The 13,168-nt window shown below is 38.3% G+C and overlaps 1 protein-coding gene across 3 annotated transcripts in view; it reads right to left on the bottom strand.

The window, feature by feature from the left end:
• Window positions 1-286: 286 nt before the first annotated feature.
• The window catches only part of LOC128861604 (uncharacterized), a 46,286-nt gene continuing 33,404 nt past the window's right edge, over window positions 287-13,168 (bottom strand). For 2 of the 3 annotated variants that reach the window (XM_054099848.1, XM_054099847.1), the window contains 7 exons: window positions 10,484-11,391; window positions 8,891-10,418; window positions 8,648-8,831; window positions 1,925-2,312; window positions 1,554-1,833; window positions 1,266-1,466; window positions 287-1,184 (listed from right to left, as the gene is read on the bottom strand). In XM_054099848.1, coding sequence (XP_053955823.1) covers window positions 1,001-1,184; window positions 1,266-1,466; window positions 1,554-1,833; window positions 1,925-2,312; window positions 8,648-8,831; window positions 8,891-10,418; window positions 10,484-11,324 — 3,606 coding nt within the window. In that variant the 5' untranslated portion in view covers window positions 11,325-11,391 and the 3' untranslated portion in view covers window positions 287-1,000. The remainder of the gene's footprint in view (window positions 1,185-1,265; window positions 1,467-1,553; window positions 1,834-1,924; window positions 2,313-8,647; window positions 8,832-8,890; window positions 10,419-10,483; window positions 11,392-13,168) is intronic. The other variant, XM_054099849.1, reaches the window with a different exon arrangement.

The raw sequence follows: 13,168 nt of genomic DNA, 5'->3' as shown, positions 1-13,168 counted from the left end.
TCTTTGTCTGCCTTGAAAGTTTCACTTCTGTTATGTATACTACGCTACACGCACTTTTCTCTTTAAGAATACAAAAGCAAACAACATACATTGACTTTTAAATCGCGTTTTAAAATATTCTTCCACTTTACGCTAGAGTTGAATTGAAATTTAATAGAAATTTTGTTTTCTGACCAACAAAAAAAAACAAGTTGGTAATTAGAAATAACAATTTTCACCTATACTAGTATACATGCAAATTGGTGTAGTTAATATATTAAAATAAAAAGAATAAAACAAAAGTAAGTAACTTAAAGTGGTTTCCACTAACACTGATTTTATTTATGTTTTAAATTTTTAAATAAAGTATACATAATCGTAAGAAATGTTCAATACATAAATACAAAACAAAATTGAGACAGAAATAATAATATTACAATTAATCTCCCAAACAGCGAAAATACAATTTGTAAAGTGCAAGCAATAAGAAAATGTATACGTAAATCATTATTTGGTACACACGTACAGCGTTTTAGTGCATTAAGACACAATAACATAGTCAGTTTGCTCAGTAGTGAAAAAAGTAATACAAAATTTTGTTCTTGTTTCCATTCATCTCGCAAATCAATATAAAAATGTATAAATGTATGTTCTTGCACAAATAAATACGCATAAAATAATTGTCATTCCCTAGATTCTACTAATAAGTCTGTCGAAATCGTTTTAATTTTATTTTCTTTATCGTTTCGTTTTCGGATATCGCTTAGAAAAATTAATACTCGAATCATAAAAATTAATTTGAGACCAAAGTAACTACAAATGTATAGCAAGGACAGTGCGTTAACTACTAGTAGCGTACATGCGACTAAGTTTGTAAATATGTATGTAGGTATGTATGTATAAATAGAAGTCTCCCAGTTTCGGTGAGTTCTACAACGAAAATAAATGCTTGTGCAAAAGTAACTCAATTCTAATGCGAAAAAAAACATTGATCAATCGATGATAGTATTTTAACGTTACTTCAAAATCTTACATCGATTTCGTTGCGGTGTCGCTGCATTTCCGCTTTCGTGTTCGACAGATCGTTGTTCTTTAACAGCAGCTCTTGTGTGGCATCCATTAGCTCGTCTTGCAGCTTGATATTAACATCTTGTAGATCTTTTAACTTTTCAAGCATATCCTCTTTATTTTCCTGTAACTTATTTCTGAAAGCAAAAAAAAAAAACAAAAAAATACAATTAGCTTTTTGTCAAATATTTGCTGCTTATACACTTCAAATTACTCACTTATCAACAATAAGTTGCTGTATGCAACTGTCGTTGTCCATTTGAATAAGGCGTAGGACTTTGAGCAACTTTGTAACCAAACTATCAACCTCTATCACCTGATCAACAACTGCTTGGGCCGTGCAATACTCTATTAGGGAAGGCATCTCAGCAACCGAATCGTGGCAGCTAACTTCGTCTGAATTATCATGCTCACATTGACTGCATAAATTACGAAAGCAAATAAATTTAGCACAAACAAATTTTAAATATTTGGCGATATTGTTACGTTTCGTCAATTTCACTCACTTTAACTGCAACGACGCTTTCTGCACACTTTGCATAGTGCTGATCTGCAATTCCATCTGCTGTCGATTTACTATAGCCTGCGACAAGTTATGTAATGACTCATCGCCAGAAGCTGGATTAACAAGTTCCGATGGTATTTCCAATTGGGAAACAATGCCGGTACATGAAGAGACCATATTGTGTGAATGTGAATCCGGCATAGTCACATCTTCGAGCACGTTATCCATCATTAGGCAGGGTTCAGTTTCCGAATCGAGCATTTCAGTGGAATCGGAGTCATCTGATGGAACGCAAAAAAGTTTAGTTTAGTTTAGTTTTAGTATTTTGACAATAGGGTGATATTATTTTTTATTTTAATGATCTACACTCACCACCTTCTCCATTCTGCGCATCGCCATTATATTTGTTATAGTTGGTATTGTTGTTGTTTTTATTTAAACTCTGACCATTCGGTTCACGTTCACCAGCGTTGTCGATAATAATGCGTTTACCATTTCGCGCCAACAGTTTTTTACTAGACGGAGTAGTTGCATTGCGTATGGCACTAATGACGGCAGCGATGAATGATTGATTTCTTTGCGGCGACAAAGAGCCATCACTCGGCTGTTGCAAAAATTGTTCGGGATGTGTGCACAATTCCAGTCCATTTGCAGCAGCGTTTGACGATGATCGAACATGGCAGTCGTCCACATTTTGAGCTGATCGCGTCTCCAATGCATTAGTGTGAATTTGTTGAGCTTCGGGCTGGAATCCGATGTCCTAGCGAAATCGAAGTAAAATTTAGTTATTAGAATACTCGCATTATTGGAGTTTAGTTTAACAGCGAGCAAATGAGATGAAATATTAGTTCATAGAAATCAATTTATGAGAGTATAGTAGGATGGGTTGATTTTCTGCTTACGGACTCATATGACACAAAATACTCGTCATATCATGCTGAAGCAGAAACCAGTATGCATAATTTGTAGAACTGAAAGTAAAGCTCCGAAACTAAAAATAAAACGCCCATTTCCATCGAGCCCTGAGTGCATTTTACACTTAACTACAATTAAACATCGCATTTAAGAGTCCTAATTCTCATGCAATTGTTGTTGTATCAAAGCTCGAAGACTCTCTTTCAGAACGGAGTTAACTCAATGATCTAACAGAAAATATTATGCTAAAAGTGATTGGGAATGTAAACATTTTTGAAATCTGTGGCTAATCGACTTTTTACGCAAAACCGTGTCAACTAACTGCACTCTCCAGGCAGAAATGCCAATATACATTTTTTTAAATTACGAAAAACTAAAATTACTAAAACGATCAGAGAAATGTTTAACTATTCTTAAAATAATGCAAAATTACAATACATAGAATATAGAAAATTACAGAAAACCAAATAAATTGTACTTCTTTGATAATAGTTCCGATCATTTCTTCTTCTGATTCTCTTCTTTCGATCATTTCTTCAAGGAGCCGGTTCAGCAACTATTGCTCACTGCGCTCGGCTAGCGAACTAGTGGCAACAGTGAGAGTGAGCCTTTAATTATAGAAGCTTCTTTATGGTGCTCACACTTACCAACGTAAACGTGCGCCCGTATCAGCTGACACGATGAAACTAATGAGAGCCCCATGTGAATTAATTCTCCCCACCGTTCCGTTCCGTAGCATCGTAGATCGTTATTTCATCGTGCCAGCAAAACACATTACTAAATATTTTTGTAAACACTCTTAAAAACGAGTTTACAGCAAGCCAGCTGTGGTTAGTTTACTTGTCTCGCAGAAATTGGTCTATTGACGGACCACCGCAATGAATATTTCTAAAGAATTCATTTAAACATGCAAAGTGTTAGCCTTCCAAGAACCTTGCCTCACTCGCTCGCACCTACTGGTACATAAGCGTTTAAGAAATTTACGTATTAACCTTATGTTGAACACCTTGTTTAAAACCTTCGGTTGGGCACCCGAGTCTGGCCAGATCCCTATGTATTTACATGCATTTGTATGTGAATATGTGGCAAATGCGCCACATTTATAATTCATGTTTAGGTATCGCAGGTATATAACCATTATATTCTTTTTGGTACATAGAGAATTGATATTTTTCATTTCTGGTGAAATGTAGCGTTTGCTGGATCCTATGGTGACAACTAATGCAACGTTTTGTATTTGCAAGGAAGTTAATGGGCTCAGAAAAAGTGTTGCGAGACGAAATTTTTTGACGACTTTATCGAACACATTCGTCCTTACAAACTTTGAAATCGTTTGAATAATCCAGCCGTTATTTCTCAATTCACTACTCGTTTGGCTATGGAATCATTTTTCAACAAACTAATTACTATCCCTAGGAGTATTGTAGTCAACCAACTAACTGGAGCCGATACACTCACAGCGAAGAGAGATTGTCGTCTTTGTCTACAAGGAGGCGAACAGTTTCGTCGAAAAACACGTTTCTATTGCATTGTATGCGAGAATCCAGTATGGCAGCAGCATTCAAAAATCTCTTTGCATGTTTTTACATGTTTTGCTTGCCTTCGACCAAATCTATAAATGGACATCTCTTCATCGTTTACCAAAAATTTCATTGTAATCAACTTTTTTATCTTCAACCTTCTTGGTAATAAGTCAAAAAAAGAACAAAACCACAAAATCCTTCTTTTTTTTTGCAAACCAAAATATTTTCAGCAATTAATTTCTGTAGGTAGGTGTTCAATGCATATGCCCGCGATACTTAAAAATCTATACTATAGGTGAATGTTTGTACGTTGTCCGCGCATCAATACGAAACGACAACACCAAATGACGTAAACATTTTTATACATTCATATTTTCACCCAATGAAGGTTATAGGCATGTTTTTATGATGGAACTCCCTTCCCACAGCCCCCAGGCCGCGCCACCACTCTCATTCGTCACTAATAATTCGATTATAATCGAATATTTGCTTACATTTAATCTAAAAAATCTTAGTTTTTCCTATTTCCCACTATTTATAGCACACTCTAGACTTCATAATCCGCATAAGCTGTTCAACTATGACCAAAATGCAAAGTTCAAAAACGGTTTGAGATAGAAAATTAATAAAAATAATTTTGCTCGATATTTTTCTGATTGGTTGTTTGATTTTATTAAACGAGGCATAGCAACGGATGCCGGGTATTGTAATATTATGGTTATTAACAAAAAAATATTTTCTATGAAATTATTGTTTGTAATTCTTTTATATATATGATATATGTCCTAAATCCCTCAAAACTACTCCTACGCGAGTGGGGCCGCGGGTTAAAGCTAGTTAATTATAAATGTGGCCCATTTGCCACTTATTCTCTAACAAATGCATGTAAATACAAATGTAGGTGTCTAGCCAGACCGAGGTGCGTATTCGGTTGGTGTAACTTTTAAATCCTTTTATTTGTCCTGTTTGAGGTATCATTTTTAAAAGTTATATCCATAAATCGATAGAAAATTAAATTTTAGGAAAATACGTGGAACCTCAAGTCGTTAACTATACTAGAAATACATACGTTAAATTTACGCTCAAAGTCGAAAACGGTCTGGCCAGAGCTGTGTGCTAACAGAGGGTTAAAAAGGTATAGAAGACGAAACCATTATTGATTTAGGGGAAGCTAACAAGATTCCTCCCGCCTTTAGGTATGACAAATTTCTGTATAAACTGATAAGAAAGAATAGCTGACTTCTGAAGCTGAAGTGAAGCTGACTAAGTGCTGAAGGCAGGCACTTACAACCGCTATATGGGTGGCTAACCTAACCGTAACACAATTGTTAACAGCGGTTAAGGGGGGATTCCCATTCCCCGACTTAAAAAAATCGATTTTTTTTTTTGACCGATTCTTGTTTATTATACTTTCAAAGAACTCTGTGCAAAATTTCATGACAAAATTCGTTAAATTGACGAAGTTATGCGTGATCCATGAACTCGGCGCGCTCCGTAATACTGAAAAAGCACGCGAGCAATAGCCGAACGGCGGTTTTTATACCGAGAATTACTTCTGTCCTTATGCAGCAAATTGTACAAAACCAATTTTTTGAAGAGGAAGAGGGAGTAATTTATGGTCCTGGAATAGCTGATTAACACGAAAATGCTGTGAGTCTTAAATATAAAAATTTTTCCGCATAAATATTTGAATGCGTTTTTCTCAAAACAGCATTTTTCTATACGGCCGCCATGATATCTCGAGAACTATTCGGTCGATTGCTGTCAAACTTGACGCGAATCTCGAAATATTGTAATATCTGTCTCTATCATAAACTACGGAAAATAAGATACATGCATGACTTTTTTTTTATAAATAAAAATCCGAGGAAAAAATGTGCGAAAAAACAAACTTTGTCTTTCAACCATCGCAGTTATATAAATTTTCAAAAACAAATTTTTTCAATAGCTCATACTGAAACTATATTCCTTTCCTTTCAGACAACCTGGAGCTGAGTTATCGTGATGGCCAGCGACCAGGAATTTTCATAGAAATTTCAAAGCCACAATTTTCCAGAAAATCGACCAAAAATTGAAGTTGATTTTATATAATGCATAATAAATATGGCTGTAAATTTTCCAAAAGATTCAACTGATAGTTTTCCCAATAAAAATTCGTAAAAAACCCGTATTTTTTGGCGTTTGAAATGGGAATCCCCCCTTAAGATCGGATATAGGCTATATTGAGGTATTTAAAATTTAATTTATATAAATATAAATCTAAATTTGTTGCTCTAAATAATTTCAAAATCCGCAATCTCGAAACTTATTCTAGCTCAGAATGGCCATCTTTTTTTTTTGTTTTGCTTGTCATTTATATGCGCTTTATAACCCATAGAAATTACCCCGCCCTAGTACACGAATGCTAACTGATATTTCTAGAATGCTGCGAAATGCTACGTAGCGAGCTAAACTATTAGCAGTTATGTATGTATAGCGACTAAAAATGATCATGCAACAAAATTCCCATGATGAGCTTACACTAACTGCAGTTACTAATGTGGCGATAAATTTAAACGATATACAGCTATAAGAATATAAGCATAGGAAACACAACCCACCCCTGCAATTAATTGTCATTGGTCATCTTGTAGAGCATCGCCAAGCATCTTCTCCTTTTTAGGAAGAGAGCATTTGGGAACAAACAGAAATATTTTACCTAAATTTCGAATTATTTTAAGATTTGCATTTTATATCAACATTATGATATGATATATGGCGCTAGTATGTTATTGGAAGTCGGTAACCTTGATTCCGTGCAAAATATGGAAGCCTACTTTATTTTACTTTCTCAGTATAAAAACTTAAGTTTACAACCAGTTAATTTATAAAGGTTTATGCTGACCAACTTCTCCAATTTTCATTGTGAGAGCAAATTGCTTCTATAGTACCTATGTTTTAAAGTAAAATAACTTTTTGTGTCATAAAAACAATAAATAAATAATCGGCGCGTACACTTCTGTTAGCTGTTTGGTCTAGCTCCTCCTCCTATTTGCGGCATGCGTTTTTATGTTTTTGTTTTTTACTTTTACAAATGGATGGACCTATAGCTTTAAGCCGACTCCGGACGGCAGATATTTTTGATTAGGAGCTTTTTCATGACAGAAATACACTCGGATGTTTGCCATTGCCAGCCGAGGGGCGACCACTATTGGAATAAACTTTTTCTTCATTTTGGTGCTTCATGCACGCAGATTCGAACATAGGTACTCCAAATGGTAGTCAGGCATAAACCCATTCGGCTACGGCGGCTTTTTGTGTCATATTAATGGCATCATTAGAATTTCAATTTCATGCGTATTTTGGATGATGGCATCATTGGCTTGTTTCCCATTTTTATGTCCCAAAATCGGAAGGTGTGGACCTAAACGGACGTTCGGTTTTCATGCCACAATCCATCAATTCCGTGTCAAGTTTGGTAATCGTGTTATCAGCCATCTCGACGATGTCAATTGGTCACCTCAGGGCTGCGATTTGACACAGGGGGACTTTGTTTTAATAGGATGTCGTGAGAAATTGATGTTATGTGAAGCCATACTATCTCATGAACCAGAAACCGCCGCAAAGGTCTTGAAAAACTGGGTTAATAGAACACGCTACCGCAAAGCCAGCCGAAACAGCCACATTAACACGTTGAGTGCGGTGCCGATACTCGTAATCTTTTTCCTTGGCCGGCATAAAGCGGTAGCTCTCTAAATATGTGGTAATGTAGCATTATCAGCGATCAATTACTTTACCTCTTTCACCGAACAAGAAACATCAGTTACGGAATAGCGGAGACAATTGGTAAATGGACTGACGCAGCGAATAGATGAACAAATTGCACTTCGTGAAGGAACAATTTTTCATAAATTACAGAAAAAGGTAGGAGACGTCCATAGAGTTCGAAAATACCGTTCTAGTTGTTATGATGAAAATTCAAAATTACTTGAGTCTAAGAAAGCCCAAAATTTAACAAAAAAAAGTTGTTACATTTTGTTACATGTGTAAATCCCAGCTACACTCTTGCTTAGAATGCTTAAATAAAGGTTATTACAAGTATATTTGACTACATTCATTAGGGTTGCATTTATCTTTTAACTTTAATACTGTTGGCCTCACGAAAAGTGTAACGGCGGTCTCCAGCAATCGGAGCCGGCTACGGGGAAAGATTAGCGCCGGTTCCCAGGGTCCGGGGTCGCGCTCAACGTGTTAATGAAATTGTATAATGGGGATGTTTGCTCTTTCAAATAAATCAATAATATACCGAAAAAAATTTAGTTTTGTTATTTCTTTTAATGTTTAAAAAGAAACCACTATATGAAATTGAATTTCAATAGAGTTTGCAATGTTTACTCAAACAATTTTCATAAAATTTTCCATAAATTAATATAATATTTTGTATTCTCTTAAAAGGGTTAATTTTGTTCGAGCTGGTCACTTTTATACTAGGAGAGTTAGTTGATAGTACATTCAAAGGGAATCCTTTGAAACAAGTTATTTTGGCTCTTCTCTTGAGGTATTCATATAATATTGTGCAATCCAAAACGCCAAATACAAAAACTACCTAGTTTCCATAAATACCTTCACCTACACCTTTCAATATTTTATTTGAAAATACAACACAAAGACATCTTACCTCCAGGTCGTGTTCGGTTATGTTGTAAGTAGAGACCAATTGATCAACTAAACTGTCCAAACGCGAATGTAGGCCCGACAATGCAGCAGAGGCGCCTGAAACCGAATAGTTTTGCTGCATCATCATTTCCTTGGATTTATTTTCTAGGGCTGCATATTTGGATTGTAGCATTCGATTCTCTTGCCTTAAACAAACAAATTCCAAATGAATTATTCAAACTTGCCTTATCTAATGCTACCTCACCTTCGCTGTTCATTAAGCCGAACTAAATGGCGACACTCGTCGCGCAAAACCTTCACCTCTTCTTCACGTCCCGCCATTTGTTTCTTACAAGCTTGATGTTCGTTCTCCAATTCTTTTAATGCATCACACAATGCTGATTTTTCGTGCTGCAAAAAGTCTTGCAACTCACTCGACTCGTGCTCTATGGCGGCCTTTTCTTGTAGCAAACATTCCTGTGCTACTAGTGAACGTTCCATTTCAAGTTGTAACGTGCGGCATAACTGACGCAACTGTCCGATTTCGTGTTGTCGTTCGATTAGCTCATGACCGCTCATTTGTATTTGTGATTCTAACATTAGTAGACTATCGTGCCCACTTCCGCTACCTTCATCGGACGTGGGTGTAGTAGCGTCACCATCCAGACTTATTCCACTAACGCTGCCGCCAGTAGGGCCACATCTACGACCTGCTATTCGCGCCATTTCCAGCATACTCATTACACGTTCTGTATTTAAATGTAATTCACGCTGCATAGCTAACTTCTCTTCACGTTCATGTTGCAGCTTGGTGCTAAGATCATGCTCACGCTGCGCTAATTGACGCACTTCGTCCCGTAATCGCTCCAATTCAGCGTCGCGCATATCAGTCTGTGTTGTCTGTTCTTGCTGATCGACGGCATCTATAGCCCGCGTCGCTAGGGTACGTCCAGCAAATAAATTTTCCAGATCGTCGCTAGTGAGTGCCGTCTGAACGCTGGTCTCATGATATATACGTGTCTTGGGTGGCTGCGCTGGTGATTTTCGCGCCTGTACGAGTGAACGCGTTTGATTGATTTTGGGTGCCGTTGTGCCAAATGCGCTGACTAGACTCCTTCGCGTGGCGACCATTACTGACGAAGTCATACGCACATCGCGTGTTATTGAACTGCTACGCGACTCATGAGCCGCCGTCAGGTCTTCAACGGACTTTTGTTTGCGTCGGCGCGGTAGAGTGCTATACGGGTTAGCAGCGGCGTTCGAGTTCGTGGATCTCACCTCCATCGATGCCATCATATTTGAGGAACGCATTTTTAGTGACATCAAATCAGGCGTCACAGATACGCCCCGCTTGGCCGCACCAGCCCCAATACCAGAGGTACGCGCATTGCCGGGCCAACGGCCGTCTTCTGAGGGCGTACAGGGTGTACGCGCTCTACTTAATGATGGTGTGCGCTGCACTAGACGTTGCATGCTCATGGACTGAGTACGGCTGAGTGTGTTAGGCAAGGAATCTGGCTTTTGCGGTTTTGTAGCGCGCGCCGCAGGGGAACGCAACGAAGAATTTGGTGTCTCCATTAAAGTCTTACTGTTATAATTGGTTGCTCCATAGGCCAACTGTTGCTTGTCAATTTGACGCTGCGCTGATGTCGCAGCTGTTGCAGGTACGTGACGCGACAAAGAGGATGTGCGTTTCACACCAACAGGGCGGACACGCGGTGTGGCCGCACTACCCGTTTGTAAATGGCCGCCAGTAGAAGTCGAGCTTGTGGTCATCGGTGTGCTGGTACAATCTAAACAAAAATCAATCAGAATTTAGCAGCAGTTCACAAGTATATGTAAGTTTTAACACACTTACCTCGCTCACGCATACTTCGCGAGGCTGGTGTTGCAAAGCCACCGCGGCGAGTATCGAATACACGCACTTTACTTTTAACACTGTTCGAACGGTGGACAGGTGTTGTTGCAACAGTATTGCTACCCAGCATCGATGAGCTTTCACTGTTATTTTCACTATAACACTCAAAGCTTTGGGTGGCTGAGGACACAGCACCGTTATTGGTGGTACTTATCGCCAACTCAGCACTTATTGCTTCCGAGCAGCAGCTAAGCAAACTAGAGTTGCCAGATATATATACGCTTTGACTTGCTGTAGTACTCTCCATTGCCATGGTCGTCATTCGATTAGTAGCGTCATCCAGGCCACCCGAGCTGCTTGCATAGCCGCCGCTATTACTGCTCAACGCACGTTGCAATGAAGTGCTCTTGGTGCCGTTGCTACTGCCATTACTGTTGCTGTTTATATTGTCATCACTGCCAGCTACCACAGTCATTGCAGACTTTGTAGTCGCTGTGTCAAGGCCACTATCACTTCCGCCTCCACATTGACTGCCGTCACATTCATTCAACTCTAAATCTGCCATTTTTTTATTCAAGAGATCGTCGCAGCAGTCAATATCGAATTGCGCAGAAGTGGAAGTAGTTATATTTAAGGAATTATTTATATGTCTATTAGTACTAGGTGTACTTGGAATACTTGGCGGTAATTGTAGGCTAGCTGCAGATCCATCGTTGAAGCAACTTGACTGCTCGCAAATATCGCTGCACAAACTTTCTTTCAATGTGTTTTTATCTAGTTCGAGCTCATGTGCTTGTTGGTGTTGCTGCTCAGAATCCTGAGGATATAATATGGCGGACATGTTGCACTTATTATGGCGAGTCAACGTTGCGACTAAGCAAAGCTGAGGATTTATTGAAACATTTTACCTGGAAAATAATGAACGGGAAAATATTAACACAATGCTTGGAGGCGTTACTAAAAGGTAATAGAGATACAAATGAGGACGATTAATAAATGGTTTTCAAAACCGACGTCATTGATATTTTGGAATTACTTAAATCAAATTTACTATATTTAATAGCTTTTCTAAGCTCAAGTGTTACAATTGAACCATAGATGCTTATGGTGTTCAAAAAAAATTATTTCTTGCATTATATTATATGTACTAATAAAGTCTGAACAAAAGAAATTTTTGAGAATATCTATGTTGAAAGAAGTAAATAAATATTGTTGTTGTTGTTTTATTCAGATTACGACATGATGGAGCAGCTTTGTCCAAAAATACATATGCATGTGTGAATGGGACGTACCAAAAACAAGCTCGTACATTCCTTTCTCACATACAGAAGAATCACTGTCATAGTATATGGATTTCTATCAAATACCACAAAAATTTAAAACGGCATTTCACAAGGGTCCCCTCTCTCAGAACTGCGCTTTAACGCTTACGCAAACTCCTTGGCAAAACTACTAATAAATGAGCAAATATCGGGCATAAATTATGTGGGCATCTATACCGACAATATTTTTGCCCTAGCCTCCGTGCCGACAGAGGAAGTTAGCAGAAGCCTAAACCAGTTTGATAATAAAATCCACACGTGGGCATTAGAAACCGGTGCAATAGTACATGGCAATAAAATAGAAGCCCTACATATCTGCCGGAAAATTGTTTGCGACCAACCCATCATTACCATCAGAAACGTGCACATCAACTTGCAAACAAGCATGAGAATCCTAGGAGTCACGCTCATCAGAAATCTATTACAGGCAAGCTAAACAAAATCCATAATATATTAAAAATCATCTGTACGCGGAAAAAGGGACCACACATTGATACCGCCCTTTCAATATGTCGATCACTTGCTGAAGGTGTAGTTCAATACTGGACATCTAAATCAAACACCGACAAAATAGACGCAGCACTCAACAAATGTTTCCGAAAGGCCTCTGGACCACTGACAGCGACGCCAATCGGCGCCACAAGAGTAGAAGCACGCTAAAACGATTTTAACTGGTTACTACCCAAGCGGTTACTACAAAGTTAGCTGCAAAATCACTAACAACACCATCCCACGCGCTTCACGAACTTTTAGGGATCACATAGTCAAACCCGTACCGGGCTAGGAAGAAAACATAAACACTTTTCAAGCGTACAATACATCTCCCGGCATCTATCAAGTATAAATACACAAATACCAACAAAACCACCGGAAATAAACCGAAATCACTGAAAGCCAACAATAGACACATCATTAAATACACGAAAAAATAACGACACGTGCCCCGAACATTTCAAACAACAATTCTGGCGTATAAGAACAGTCTATCACCGGATATCATCTACTATACCGACGGATCCTCTTTAGAGGCGATGATGTTATCTACGCTGTGATAGAACAAGCAGGATCTTTTGCCATAATCCAACAAGCTCTACTTCCACCCCATGCCGGAGTCTACAACGCAGAACTGGCAGTAGTAAAGTTTGCAATAAATAATAAAAGGTCACGGACAGTCTCCGTGCTGTCAAAGCACTGGGGCAGGACATTGCATAAAACAAACAAACAAATAACCATCCTATGGATACCAAACTAGCACGTACGAGAGTTCGAGTAAAACAATATTTGGCACACAACACTACTTTAATAAAGGAAGACCAACACTTTGCAATCACTGTAATACCAAACATTCAGTCAAACACATGAT

The sequence above is a fragment of the Anastrepha ludens genome, chromosome 4 (assembly GCF_028408465.1).
Source record: "Anastrepha ludens isolate Willacy chromosome 4, idAnaLude1.1, whole genome shotgun sequence".
Taxonomy (NCBI): domain Eukaryota; kingdom Metazoa; phylum Arthropoda; class Insecta; order Diptera; family Tephritidae; genus Anastrepha; species Anastrepha ludens.
Note: the sequence above shows the minus strand (reverse complement) of the source record. Positions and strands in the feature narration are given on the sequence as shown.